Consider the following 14,805-nt stretch of genomic DNA (forward strand, 5'->3'; position numbering starts at 1 on the left):
TGCGCTACCACGCCCAGCTGATTTTTTGATTTATTGTAGAGATGAGGTCTCGCTGCCCAGGCGGGTCTCGCAGCCGCGGGCTCAGGCAATCCACTCACCTCAGCCTCCCAAAGGCGCGGGATTACAGGCTGAGCCACCGAGCCCGGCTCTCACCGTTTTCCTTCTTAACCTGCTCACGGAGTCTTAACTTTTGAGACTTTCGGACCACCTTTTCGGCTATCTCAGGGATGTAGACTTCTTTGCCCACATGGTGGCACCAACTGCTTAGGAATCAGCCCTGCTACCCTCAACCTGCTGAGGCACTGCTGAAAACGCCTAAGGAGCGGCCGCTGAAGTTTAGCGCAATTAACAACACCTTAGAAAATTGACTTAACAGGGACCATCGCTGTGCAGTTAATTAGAAAGCAGTTGTAAGACTGAGAAGGCGGGGGAGAAACAAGTTCGTGGGCACGCTATCTCCCTACCACCAGTGCAGGGTGGCAAGTTTGCAGGATCCAATCCAGAGATGCCCTCTCAAGGGTCTGCCCCATTGCCTGCTTGAGTTTCTTTCCAGGCCAAGAAAGGAAAGATGGAACTGGGGCAGGGAGAGGGAGCAATGTTCTCTTTTTAGGGTGGTGGAAAGAACCTTGTCCTGGAAACTCAGAGACCAGGTTTGTCATGCTGTTTCTGCTACCGATCCCTTCTGTGGCATTGAATAGGGCACTTCGCCCTTCAGGGACTGTTTCTCACCTAGAAAATGCATCCACTGAGCCAGGTAACCTCCCAGTTCTCACCTAACTCTGACTTTCAATGTGATGATGTTCTGAAGAGACAAAAGCTTTGCTCGTTGGAGACATATGCATACATGGTTATATATGTAATCACAAGGTCGGTAAATAGCACCTGCTGGATCATGGTAAGAGCACAGCATACAGTGTTCACACGCTCCTACCTTGGCTGCAGGAGTAGACGTCAATTGATAGGAGCAACAAGAGCTCATTGCTGTCTGGAAAGAAACTGAATTTGAAAAGTTTTCTTAAAAAGGTCTTCAGGGGGCCAAGGGGAATAGGTGTAGGCAAACTGCTGAGGAGGGCTTGGGGCTTGGGGGGCAGTTCCAGGATGAACCACAGCCTATCACTCGGCTGGAATGACTGGGCTGGGCTTGAGGCTGGAGCCTGGTGCCAAACCCCTTGGGCTCTAGTTCACCCTTCTCATTCTTTGCCTCCTGCAAAAATTGGCCAACATCTGTCAGTAGTGTTTTATTTTTAATTTTTCTGGGAACAACGTGGAACCCTAGGCAGGTCTGACTTTGCTATTTTATGATGGCAGTCAGGGTTTGCTTGTTGTGCGGAAAAGATTTGAAACAAGAATAGTGGGTACATTTTAGTGTCTAGGCAAAGGGACAAGGGTCTGTTGCTTAGCTTGTTTTTCCAGGTGACTCAGTGGAGGTCTTGGCTGTCAGCAGGAGACAGGACATTTGATTTCAACATGGTTGGGAGAAAGAGACGCCTGAGTAAAAGTGGAAGAACATGAAAATGTTGGTGACCCTGTCTTTGAAGAGTCTGTATATACAAATCCAAACTCTCATCAAACAAAGCAGTTAGAAAACTGTATCCTTATGTGGCTTTTGATATTTTGTTTTGTCTCAATTTAATTCATTAAGAGTGCTTTATTTGCAAATCTTGCAATTTTTCCCATTTATGAAAGTAATACATGACTGATTAAAAATTCAGCAATACAGGAATCTGTGTTAAACATGGCATAAGGAGCGAAAGTTCGTCCATGATGTGGTTGGACCCTTTTCCTCTCACCCGTCAATGGCTTGGCACACGCTCTTTGATGAGTCTCTCTGACAAGCCTATTTTCCCCAAGAAAAATCGCAAAGTGCTCCATTTATGAATTTTTGAGCGCAGACAAATGTTCCAACCCTGGTTTGGAGCCGATAGGTGAGCAGCCGTCTCTGCTTGTCTTGAACTTTCAGTGCTAACCCCAGGGAAGTCCAGGACAAAAAAGCATCAGTTGGTCACTCTAGCTCCACTTAACTTCTCTGCTGGGCGATAGAACTGAAGGCTGGTCCTTGAACTTACTGCTTTGTCCTAATTCTGCAAGATGTTACTGCTTTGCTCTGTCCTTCAAGGCAAACCGTGAACATTTGGCTCCTTTTCTCATTCTGTGTGTTCAGTGTGCTTTGGAGACACAGAATTTTGAGGGGCAGGAGGATGGAGGGGAAGGGAACTTTCTTCCACGTAAGTCATGTTGTGGGCCTTCTCTGCTTTACCCCATTGTGTGAGGAGGCATCAAGGCCACAAAGCCTGCTTCCTGGTGGCCTTGCTGGAAACGAATGCCATCTTCAGGAAATGCTAAGCCCTCACTCAACCCCGTCTCACAGCGTTTCCTTAAATATGAACCTCAGGCAAAGGCTCTATCCCCTTGGGGTAAGACCAGGGATGCTCCTGGAAGCTCCAGACCCATTTCCCCCAACAAGGCTGCAATGGCTTCCGCTCTGCCTTTAGCTTAGTGAGCAGAGGCTGCATCCCCAGGACTGTCACGCAGTTGGACAGGGGCAAGAGCGAGAGTGGGGCCAGGAGAGGAGTGTCTGACGAGGTCAGCACCGAACAGAGGAACCTCTGCACCTGCCTCCAGACAGCTTCAGCTGAGAATCAAGCAAGGCCGTCTCCTGTATTAGTGGAACACAGAGCTCCTTTGGGAATAAAGCTGGTCCAAGAATTATAAACGGTACTTGAAACAGAGACGGTGCTAAGAACATACCTACTCATTCTTGAGTCGTCCTCAGACCATTACTACAAAGTGGCTGTCACCAAGCCTTGGAATCAGACTCCACCTTCACTATTCAGTAGCTGTGTGCCCACACGCAAGTCACACCATTGCTCTGAACTTCTGTTTCTTCTCTTTAGAGGTAACTACATCAAATGTATATGACTGTTGTGAGAATTGAATGATACGCAAAGTACTTAGAAGCCCAGCCCACTGCTCTCAATATTATTAACCGCAGGTTGTAGATGATGAGATGGAGGTTAATAAAGTTTAAATAATGAATCACAGGCCTGAGCCAAGATTTAAATCCAGGTTTATGTTGACTTCAAAGCACTAGAAATGTTTGGAGTAGTTACAAGGAGGGTCAGCCTTCCCTGACCAAGATTTGACCAGGTAGAAGGATTCTGGGACAGTTTGGATAACATTTCAAAATAATAACAAAAGTATTATTATTATTATTTGACAAGAATCTACAAAGAGGTGGACACCATTTCAAGGACTGCCCTGTAATAACTCTCACTGTATAACATCACTGACTTCTTGAGGTATACACTACTAGTATCTCCTTTTCAAAGATGTGGGACTGAAGACACAGAACCATAGAACCCTGGCAGAGCCAGACTTTTATGCTGGCAAGATCCTTCCAACCTAGAGTTCTTGGGGAGTGGACAGGCCCCCACTGCCTCAGCACACACCTGCGTGAGGTTTTGCACTCCGGCCCCCAGCTAAGCTTCCTGAAGAGCCAGGTGGCAGCTGGATGGGGGCTCCCGGCCTGTGATTGGCTGCCACTGTTGTGGTTAGGCCTCCATGGTGGGGGCTGGGAAGGACAGTGGATACTGATAAACAGCAGACAGTGTGCTCTGAGGGTCAAGAGAGAGCAAGGAAGGAGCAGAGAACACCCTCTGCTTTCTCTTTGGAAGCGAGTCATATCAACCAAATTGCAGACATCTCCACACTTTGGTCAGGCAGCCTTCTGAGCAAGGTAACACACTTTTCATGCCTTGAGCCAGCATGTCTATTACACCTTTATGTCTCTAATTAAAAGTACTGGGGCTTTTTTTCTTGGAGGCGATGAAGGGATGGAGTGAGGGGAGCTGACATGACTTTGGGTTTTCTTTCTAATGTGTGAATATAAAAGAGATACAACAGGCCTAGTTTAAGAACCTTGATGGAGCCGGGCTCGGTGGCTCAGCCTGTAATCCTGCGCCTTTGGGAGGCTGAGGTGAGTGGATTGCCTGAGCCCGCGGGTTCGAGACCCGCCTGGGCAGCGAGACCTCATCTCTACAATAAATCAAAAAATCAGCCGGGCGTGGTAGCGCATGCCTGTAATTCCGGCTACTCGGAAGGCTGAGGCAGAAGGATCGCCGGAGCCCAGCAGGTCGAGGCTGTGGTGGCCAGGAGTGGCCACTGCATTCCAGTCTGGGCGACGGAGTGAGACTCCAACTCAAAAAAAAAAGAACGTTGATGGTTCACAGGGAAGATACAAAATATCTGGATTACTATAAATCTATTGGAAGAGAAAGGGTTTAAAGGGTGCTTCTTGACTGAACGAGTAAACAAATCAGCAGAAGGAAAAGCATGAAACTCTTAGAAACAGGGCAGGCAGGAGAAATAATCAGGAGCAACCAGATTCCAGAGGGGTGGGGGATGGAAATGTGTCATTTCGCAAGTGTTGCCAGCATCGCCAGGTACTTCTTGGACTCAACTGGACAAAACAGGAGACCAGTACTTCTCAAAGTGTCCACTCACATTAGGATCACTGGAATGCTTCTTAAGTACAATTCCTGGACTCCACACCAAACAAACAACCAGACCCTCTGGGTCCTGATGACTTGCATTTTTAAAAAAATCTCCTTAGTGGTTCTGATGTGCATTAATTTTGAGAATTGCCTAGGTCCCTGCTTTGAAGTTATGTTCTTGGGTCGGGATTCCCGACCGGGGTTATGGTAGTACACGTCTCCCTCTGAAGTGGCTCATGCAAGAAGTTGTCTGAAGGAAAGGCGAGGATCTTAGGATTATTTTGTGGATGTCTGAGACTTATAAAAAGGCTTTTGATGCTGCCAAGTTTTTGATGCACAATGTTTGACAAATGATAGACAACAACATTTGTGGAGTGACTGAACGAATGAGTGGGGCAGGTAGGATAATGAAAGGTCACTCTTGGGTTACTTGTAGATTGTGTATAGCCCGAGTGGGAAAGGCTAGGAGGGAATATTGTGAGCCAAGGCGTGGGATGTGTGTGGAGGGAAGAGTGGCTGGAATGGGAGTGGGGTTGGGGAACAATGCTGCTGTGGCCCAGTCTCCTGAAGTCGCCAGCAATATCACCCACCAAAAATTGCAGCTTCTGCCCTGACCAAGCCACCTCGGACTACTTGGTCAAAACGCGTCTGTGCCCAGTGGAGAATGGCACCCCTGCAGCTGTGACAGCAGAGGATGGCAGGGCTGAGATGGCAGTGACCGGTGGGGATAGGGCTGGGCCAGCATCGGCCCTCTGCCTTTTCGTCCTGAGGCTGGTCTATAACTGAGATCTTTTGTTAGGAGAAAGGAGAACCAACATTTGTAAGATTTCGGAGTTTTAAAAATTGACTGCAGAATAACTCGTAATCCTAACTTCATGCTGTCTACAGGTCCATATTTGTCTCCTTTCTGTGTTTTTATCAGAAAAGAAAGATAGGCTAATGATGGGGGTCAGAGCTGAGACTTAACTGGGTCTTAAACTTTCCAGGAGAAATTTAGAAATATGGAAAGGTGACAATGAGTACATATAAATCTAGTCTTTAAAACAATTTTATCCAAAATGTTCACAAAATTAATAAAAGTAATACTTGTGAAAATTCAAATGATGCAATGAAATAAAAAAGGAAAGAGTCCGTCTTATCAGTGCCAATGCTATTTTTCAGAGATTAAACACTTTTAAGATTCTAGTGCATAACCTTCTGGGGTTTCTGTGCTTTCAAGTGTACACAAATAGGAGTATATATGCACAAATAGGTCCTATTATCCTTGGTATCATCATTCTGTTCTGCTTTTTCATGCAGGCATCTTTCCATGTCACGGATGCATATAGAAATTGCACATATGCACCAATGCATAGAGAACATTTAGTTTTCTGCATGGTTTTCCATTGTATGCCTGGACCGTAGTTATTTAATCATGCCCCTTTGGTAATTATTTGCACTCTTTTCTAATTTTCAGAGTAATGATTTAAAAAATCTCTGTCTCCATATAATTATCACTGTATACCTGTGGGAATGTTCTATAGAATAACTATATTATAACTTACTAAAAGGAGATGTATTGTTCAAAGATAATGTATTTAATTTTTTTAAAGACATGGCTAAATTGTCCACTAGGCTTTTTATACCAATTTATACTTTTTTCAAGAATATATGGAGATATCTTAATTCCTCCTTGCCTTCATTAATGCAGAGTAATATACATAGTTTTAACTTTTTTCAACTGGATAGATTTTAAAAATTCCTCAAATCCAGCTCTTAAAAGTTCTATCTTCTTCCAAAAGTAATAGTTGTTTGGTTTAGGGAGAAAAAACAAAACAAAACAGGTAAGGATAAAAAATATAAAACATGTAAAGATTTCATAGATAACTGCCATTAGCATCTAGGTGTATATTTCCCTAAAAACAAGAAAAATAATATGTTCCTTCTACCTCCTTCTTGTTTCTAATTTGAATAAACTTTTAACAGTTTAATTGGAGAATAATCTAATAAATAAATTTGATTCCAATGTCAATGGCAAATAACTGCTTGGTGATGGCAGTTTTTCCATAGAAGTATTTAAATAAATGTATTTTGGTGGATTTTGGCATAATAATTCAGGCTAATGGGAGTCAGAAGGGGAATATGTAGGGTGGGGAGATAGTTCTAGGGGTCCTATCAACACGTCTTGTGATTGATTTATTCCATGTACAAGGTCAGCATTGAACTTGATGAACTCCGGAGATGGTCATGCATTTTTAAAAAGTAACTACTCAACTATTATCTTGGAAAGCTAGAGAGCAAGCACTGTAGAAAAACCCTAGAAAATTAAATGCTAAGAATGTGAAGGAATTTGAGGATGAGCTCAAGCCAACAAGGTGGGGGATCCAGGGAAAAACCTAGCACTAGCCACAGAAGATAATTAAGGGACAGAGTTGAGGTACAAGCAGCTTTGAAGTGTTTGTTGGGTTGTAGTTGAAGTGCTTTTTGAGGTTAAAAAAAAATCCCTTTGAAATGGTTTGTAATTGTTTGACTCTTGCATAGTCTTGCACAGGGACCGATCTAACAGGATTTTTCTTTTAAACAATTCTTGGAAATTTGCTTTTAATATTTATAAAAAGCATCAACCTCTGATATATAATGCACGTAAGATGGACTCAACCCTGGTATTTCAAAGGGATGAGTTGAACAGAAACGTTGGTAGTAGCAGTCAGGATTAACCTTGCCCCTCTGTCCTCCTAATCCCACTCCAGGTCAAAGTGTGTTCATTGCAGGATTTGCCTCCCTGACTACACGACTATAAAATTTCTCATCAATTTGGTCAATTAATTGGGAGAAAAACACACTACTCGATATAACTGGCGGGTCAAAAGAGTTAACCCAGGCACATTTGAGGAAGGCGGATGAGATGATAGGTTGAAAATGCAATGGCTGTTTTTCCAGTTATGTGTACTAAAGAATTTGGGAAATACTGGTCTCATTGGGTCTAGAAAGTACTCCAATGGCATTGTCAGATGCCTTTTCTGCATCTCTGCGGACCTCTACACTACAACCCAGAGCAGCAGGGTTTCCTGGCTTATGTAATTGCTAATTTTTTTTTAACAAGAAGGTAAACACTACTCTCACCTCTTCTTATTGCAAACTATACAGCTAATGACCATCAACCAGCAATGACTTTCAGAATGACCTGTGTGAGCTTTATCTGAAGCCACTTGAGCATTTTATCTTTAAAATCCTTCAGAAGCTTAGAACATGCACACTCTGGTTTGTTGCAGATTTAGAGTTGTGTGGCTTTTGTTTCTCATGTAGACACAGCCTCATAATTTACAGTAGCATTCACTAATTAAAATTGTAAGCATAATTGCTATCCATAATACTTATTATTAGTTTGCATTCATAAAGCTCAAAATTCACTTCATCCTTTCAAGTAGTGAGTAATTAGTTTCTTGGGGTTTGTAGCTTTATCATCCCTTTATGACCCATTTGGAAGAAAGAAACAACCAACCTCTTGGAAGACTGCTTTAAAAAGCTGGAAATATATTGCCCAGTCAGTGCAATGAGGCTAATACAATGTAGAAAGTATTACTTTTCTTTGGTTTTAGTAGCCAGTTTATCTTTGCATTTACTTAGCAAATAACTACTGAGCACCTAACGTGTACTAGGAAGCTCGGGGAGAGAAAGATGAATCATTCAAAGATTCTGTCCTCAAAGACCGTAAGGGTTTTGTGAAAAAGGAATAAGATTTTACACACATTTAAAAATATGTACATATACACATAAGGCATATGTAACCATAAGTGTTGCCAGAACAGGAGATAATTCTATTATCTGCTGCATGATCACCACTTAACATAGTATTTTAACACTGGAGATTTAATAAATATCTTTTGGAATAAATTAGTGAATAAATAGGTGAATGTATTGATTTGCAACATTTTCAAGATTCGTCAGTAGGATACTGGCATTTTTCCTAATGTGACTTGTTTTCTTTGTCCCCAGGTACTTCAGCCAGCATGGCTGTCTCATTCCCACCCACCCTGAGATTCAGTTCTGCCACAGAGGAAATTCAACACTCACATATTAAATTTTCAGATTGGAAATTTAAGCTCTTCAGGGTGAGATCCTTAGAAAAGACGCCTGAAGTGTCTCCAAAGGAAAAGACAGACTCCTCTGAAGGGAAGCTCTCTCTGGAGCAATCTCCAGCAGCCCCGGACAAGGCTGGCGATCAGGAAGCAGCCCCGAATCAACCGGTATTAAAAGCCTCTCCTAAGTTTTCTAAGAAATCCCACAATGACAGGAAAGCACGACGCAAAGCGGTCCACCAAGCCCACCTGCGCCAGCTCTGCCGCATCTGTGGGCGTTCTTTGAAAACGGATGGGCACAGCAGGAGATATCCAGTCCACGGGCCCGTGGACGCTCAAACCCAAGACCTTTTACGAAAGAAGGAAAGGAGAGTGACTTCCTGGCCAGACCTGATCGCCAAGGTTTTCCGAATCGACGTGAAGGCGGACGTCGACACGACCCACCCCACCGAGTTCTGCCACAACTGCTGGGGCATCATGCACAGGAAGCTGGGCAGCGCCCCTGGTGGAGCTTATTTCCCCAGGCACGCAACCGTGGAGTGGTCCCCCCACACACCATCCTGTGACATCTGCCATCCTGCCCATCGGGGACTCAAAAGGAAGAGCCTTCCGCCAAATGTGCAGCTCAGCAAGAAGCTCAAAACGGCGCTTGACCGAGCAGGACGGGCCCGGCAGCACAAGAGACTGGCTCAGGCCAGGCTCTGCAGCAAGGACGTCCTGAAGAAGATCACCAACTGCAGTGAGATCCATCTTAGCACCAAGCTCCTGGCAGTGGACTTTCCGGAGCATTTCATGAAATCGATCTCCTGCCAGATTTGTGAACACATCCTGGCTGACCCCGTGGAGACCAGCTGTAAGCATGTATTTTGCAGGGTCTGCATTCTCAGGTGCCTCAAAGTCATGGGCAGCTATTGTCCTTCTTGCCAATACCCGTGCTTCCCCACTGACCTGGAGAGTCCAGTGAAGTCCTTTCTGAGTGTCCTGAACTCCCTGATAGTGAAATGTCCAGCAAAAGAGTGCAATGAGGAGATCAGTCTGGAAAAGTATAATCACCACGTCTCAAGTCACAAGGACTCAAAAGAGACTCTCGTGCATATCAATAAAGGGGGCCGGCCCCGTCAGCATCTTCTGTCGCTGACTCGGAGAGCTCAGAAGCACCGGCTGAGGGAGCTCAAGCTGCAAGTCAAGGCTTTTGCCGACAAGGAGGAAGGTGGAGACGTGAAGTCTGTGTGCCTGACCTTGTTCCTGCTGGCTCTGAGGGCAAGGAACGAGCACAAACAAGCTGATGAGCTAGAGGCCATCATGCAGGGACGGGGCCCTGGCCTGCAGCCAGGTGTGTGCTTGGCCATCCGCGTCAACACCTTCCTCAGCTGCAGTCAGTATCACAAGATGTACAGGACTGTGAAAGCCATCACGGGGAGGCAGATCTTCCAGCCTTTGCACGCCCTCCGGAACGCCGAGAAGGCCCTTCTGCCAGGCTACCACCCCTTCAAGTGGCGGCCGCCTCTAAAGAACGTGTCTTCCAGCACGGATGTCGGCATTATTGACGGACTGTCTGGACTTTCTTCCTCTGTGGATGATTACCCAGTGGACACCATTGCAAAGAGATTCCGCTATGACTCAGCTTTGGTGTCTGCTTTGATGGACATGGAGGAAGACATCCTGGAAGGCATGAGATCCCAGGACCTTGAGGACTACCTGAGCGGCCCCTTCACGGTGGTGGTGAAGGAGTCTTGTGATGGAATGGGAGACGTGAGTGAGAAGCACGGGAGTGGGCCAGTAGTTCCCGAAAAGGCGGTCCGTTTTTCATTCACGATCATGAAAATCACCATAGCACAGGGCTCGCAGAACGTGAGCGTGTTCGAGGAAGCCAAACCTAACTCCGAGCTGTGCTGCAAGCCTTTGTGCCTTATGCTGGCCGACGAGTCTGACCATGAGACTCTGACTGCCATCCTGAGCCCTCTCATTGCTGAGCGGGAGGCCATGAAGAGCAGTGAACTGATGCTTGAGGTAGGCGGCATCCTCAGGACCTTCAAGTTCATCTTCAGGGGAACTGGATACGACGAGAAACTTGTCAGGGAGGTGGAAGGCCTCGAGGCTTCCGGCTCGGTCTACGTTTGCACTCTCTGTGACGCCACCCGGCTGGAAGCGTCTCAGAATCTCGTCTTCCACTCGATCACCAGAAGCCACACCGAGAACCTGGAACGCTACGAGGTCTGGCGTTCCAACCCCTACCATGAAACCGTGGAAGAGCTGCGGGATCGGGTGAAAGGGGTCTCCGCCAAACCCTTCATCGAGACCGTCCCTTCCATAGACGCACTCCACTGCGACATAGGCAATGCGGCGGAGTTCTACAAGATTTTCCAGCTGGAGATAGGAGAGGCGTATAAGAATCCCAGTGCCTCCAAGGAGGAGAGGAAAAGATGGCAGGCCACGCTGGACAAGCATCTCCGGAAGAAGTTGAGCCTGAAGCCCATCATGAGAATGAACGGCAACTTTGCCAGGAGGCTCATGACCAAGGAGACGGTGGAGGCCGTCTGTGAGTTGATACCTTCCGAGGAGAGGCACGAGGCTTTGAGGGAGTTGATGGACCTCTACCTGAAGATGAAGCCCGTGTGGCGGTCATCGTGCCCGGCTAGAGAGTGTCCAGACTCCCTCTGCCAGTACAGCTTCAACTCACAGCGTTTTGCAGAGCTGCTCTCTACCAAGTTCAAGTATCGCTACGAGGGCAAAATCACCAACTATTTCCACAAGACGCTGGCGCATGTCCCTGAAATCATCGAGAGGGATGGCTCGATTGGGGCTTGGGCCAGCGAGGGCAATGAGTCTGGCAACAAACTGTTCAGGCGCTTCCGGAAAATGAATGCCAGGCAGTCCAAGTGCTATGAGATGAAAGACGTCCTCAAACACCACTGGCTGTACACCTCCAAATACCTGCAGAAGTTTATGAATGCTCACAATGCCTTCAAAAGCTCCGGGTTTGCCGTGAACTCACAGGCTAGTTTAGGGGAACCCCCAGGCACGGAGGACTCTCTGGAAAGCCAAGATTCAATGGAATTCTAAGAAGGGCAACCACTTATGTGTTGGTTTTTGCAATTGAGTTTTCCTCTGGGCTGCACCGAGGGCCTCTGCCAGCACCCTTCACTGCTGTGGGCGGGCCTCCCGCACCCGAAAGGTGGTAGGTTTGAGGGAGAGGTTTGGCGTCAGGAATAGATACCTGATGAGCTGACTGCTTGAGCCATTTAGTGAGTTCCGAAAAGCAACAGAAAAAATCAGGTATTTGAAAGCTTAGCAGCTCAGAACAGGAGTAACTGCAGGGGACCAGAGATGAGCAGAGAGCTGTGTGTGTGCATGACTGAGTGTCATGTAAGTCAGTCAAAGCCAAGGTTGTCAAAGAACTGTCAGTGAGGCCAGGAAGGAAACTGGTCTGGTGGTTTCATTTTTCCTTCTTGATTTATTATGTCTTACATTGAGATATGATCAGTGTTTTCTATTTCATTTTTGTATAATTCTTTAATTTTTAAATTTCACATATCTTGGCTTATTCTACAAGATTCAAAAATGCTTTTTAGATTTTTTCTAATAATGTCCTACCTTTACAAAGTGCAACTTCTCATTTGGTACATTTATGCAGAAATACCCTACATCAAGAAAACTTTAAAAAAAGATTTCTAGTCTAGGTTTAAGTTGTGTATTTGTTGTAACCTTCAGAGTTTAGGAGGTCATTTGCTGTCATGGATTTTTCAATAATGAAGCTAGAACATACCTATCAGAAATGCTTTTCCATACACCGTTAAGGCCACAGGGGCTTTTAAAAATTCGGGTTTGCGAGCCGGGCTCGGTGGCTCAGGCTGTAATCCCGCACCTTTGGGAGGCTGAGGTGAGTGAATTGCCTGAGCCCGCGGGTTTGAGACCCGCCTGGGCAGTGAGACCTCATCTTTACAATAAATCAAAAAATCAGCTGGGTGTGGTGGCGCATGCCTGTAATTCCGGCTACTCGGAAGGCTGAGGCGGAAGGATCGCTGGAGTCCAGCAGGCCGAGGCTGCGGTGGCCGGGAGCGGCCACTGCACTCCAGTCTGGACGACAGAGTGAGACTCCAACTCAAAAAAAAAAAAAAAAAAAAAAAAAATATTCGGGTTTGCACAATGTCTTAAGACAGATTTCAAGTATTGCTGAAGATTTCTGCCAGATTTTCTCTTTATGAAACCTGGGTCAATTTTACTAAATCCAGGTTTCATGGAGTCCTCCCCTCTGCAATGTGTTATTTTTCCATTGTGATCAGTTTGCTTTCGGTGTATTCACATTTTTGTAACAGGGTAATCTTGTACTTTTCCCCTGCTAAGTTTTGATGGAGACCGAGCATAGTACGATGGAAGAATTAACATTTGTATAGTTGGTTGTTTTGGGGTTTTTTTTGCCACTTTTGGGTGGTTTTCACACTCATTTTGCCTCACAACGACTCTGCAGAGTAGGCATTGTGATGATCTCCATTTGATGAAAGCTGAAATGATCTGCCCGAATTTACAGGGATGATAAATACTTGATTTGGAATTTGAACCCAGACGTCTTGTCTTCAAAGTTCATGTTCCTTCCACCACAAAAAATTAATCACTATCTTTATTCATAAGTTAGTATGAGAATTTGCTTAGGATTCACAAGTCACTACAACTCATAACCTTCGGATTACATTTTTGGGGACGGGGTGGGTGCATTTTTGAGTTATTTGTGTGTTCTGGGCCTTTTGACAGAAGAAGGTGATACTAAGGCTTTACAGATTCCCCAAACCTTGAGTTGCTCCAGTTATTTGGAAACTGTCACTTGAATCCTTGAGAATCTCGGATTTGCCAGTTGCTGGGAGTGTAGAGGAGGCATGAGATTTTATATGCTTGTGAGTCGTAATGATATGTTAGCGTTAATTAGGTTTTTCCCCCTTTGATTTTATTGGTCATAATTGCCGCTCTTCATACACAGTATATCAAAGAGCTTTATAATTTGGCTGTCAATGTACATCAGTGACATTATCCTAAATGGTATGCATTTGGTGCTTTTGCAGGGATTGAACTCAGTATTTTCCATTAAAAAATACAGCAGTTATTCTTGCTTTTTATATGCAGAATATCAAAGCCATTTGTAATTTATTTGTCAAAAACAGACATACTTTAACCTTACTTTTTTGGGGGGAAAACTCTTCATTTTGTGTTTTGAAAACGAATGGGCTTCCAAGCCTTCATCCTGCTTAATCCTTACAGCATGTCTCTGCATTAATAAACAGCCACATTCACTTAATCATCCTATTCCCTGAGGCATGCTGGTTCTGGTTTGTAGATTTTTCCCCCCCATTTCCACTCTGTTGCTCAATTGGTGGCACTGTAAATACTTTCCAATATTAGATTATCATCTTCTAGCATTGTAGAAACTATTTTGAATGCATGTGACTAAGAGCATGATTTATAGCACAACCTTCCCAATAATCCCCTTAATCAGATCACATTTTGATAAACCCCAGGAACATCTGGCTGCAGGAATTTCAATATGTAGAAATGCTGCCTCTGGTTGTTTTTTGTCCTCACTGTTGAGATTGCAATATCCTAGACCCTGGTTTTATACTCGAGTTTTATTTTTAACAATGCCCATTGCCAATGCAGTCACATCCTCTAGGGAAATTCACCACACTGAATGGAATACTTTTTTTTTTTTTGGAGTGTAGACTGAGACTTTAGAAGTGCAATGCCTTTTTCTCCTGTGAACCCTGATTCTACAAGTTTTCCTATCAAGCCACTGAGGTGCATTACAAGGACCAGTGATAATGGCTGATGAAAATTGATGATTGGCCAGTAAGGTCAAGAACAACCTGGGGATTAATAAGAAGCAATAGCAGGAAGAAAATGTGTCTTTTCCTTCCAAGTGAACTGGAATTTAGTTTGGCCTCAATTTGTTTTCGCAGGATATAGATGAAGATCAAGAGATTTCTGCTTTAGAGCGTGAATCTAACATGACATCAAACAGAATTCAAATTCCACACAGCTAGGAGGCAGGATTTGTGAGCAGCTGTGGTTGTCATTTGGATGCAAGTGGTTTTTGAATGCAGATGCATGTGTGTCTTCAGAAACTGCATGACAGATGGTCTATTCTTTTGATGTTAAGAGATTTTAATTAAGCCGGGCTTGGTGGCTCAGCCTGTAATCCCGCGCCCTTGGGAGGCTGAGGTGAGTGGATTCCCTGAGCCCGCGGGTTCGAGACCCTCCTGGGCAGC

At 45.0% G+C, this 14,805-nt stretch overlaps 1 protein-coding gene across 1 annotated transcript; it reads left to right on the top strand.

Annotated features, from left to right (window-relative positions):
• The first annotated feature begins 8,482 nt into the window (after positions 1-8,482).
• Positions 8,483-11,706, top strand: RAG1 (recombination activating 1). Its single transcript, XM_008061343.1, has one exon. It carries the CDS (start codon positions 8,483-8,485, stop codon positions 11,612-11,614), a length of 3,132 nt encoding a protein of 1,043 aa, XP_008059534.1. The 3' UTR covers positions 11,615-11,706.
• The last annotated feature ends 3,099 nt before the right edge of the window (positions 11,707-14,805 follow it).

This window comes from Carlito syrichta, unplaced genomic scaffold (assembly GCF_000164805.1).
Source record: "Carlito syrichta isolate Samal-C Ts95f unplaced genomic scaffold, Tarsius_syrichta-2.0.1 Scaffold305211, whole genome shotgun sequence".
Lineage (NCBI taxonomy): Eukaryota > Metazoa > Chordata > Mammalia > Primates > Tarsiidae > Carlito > Carlito syrichta.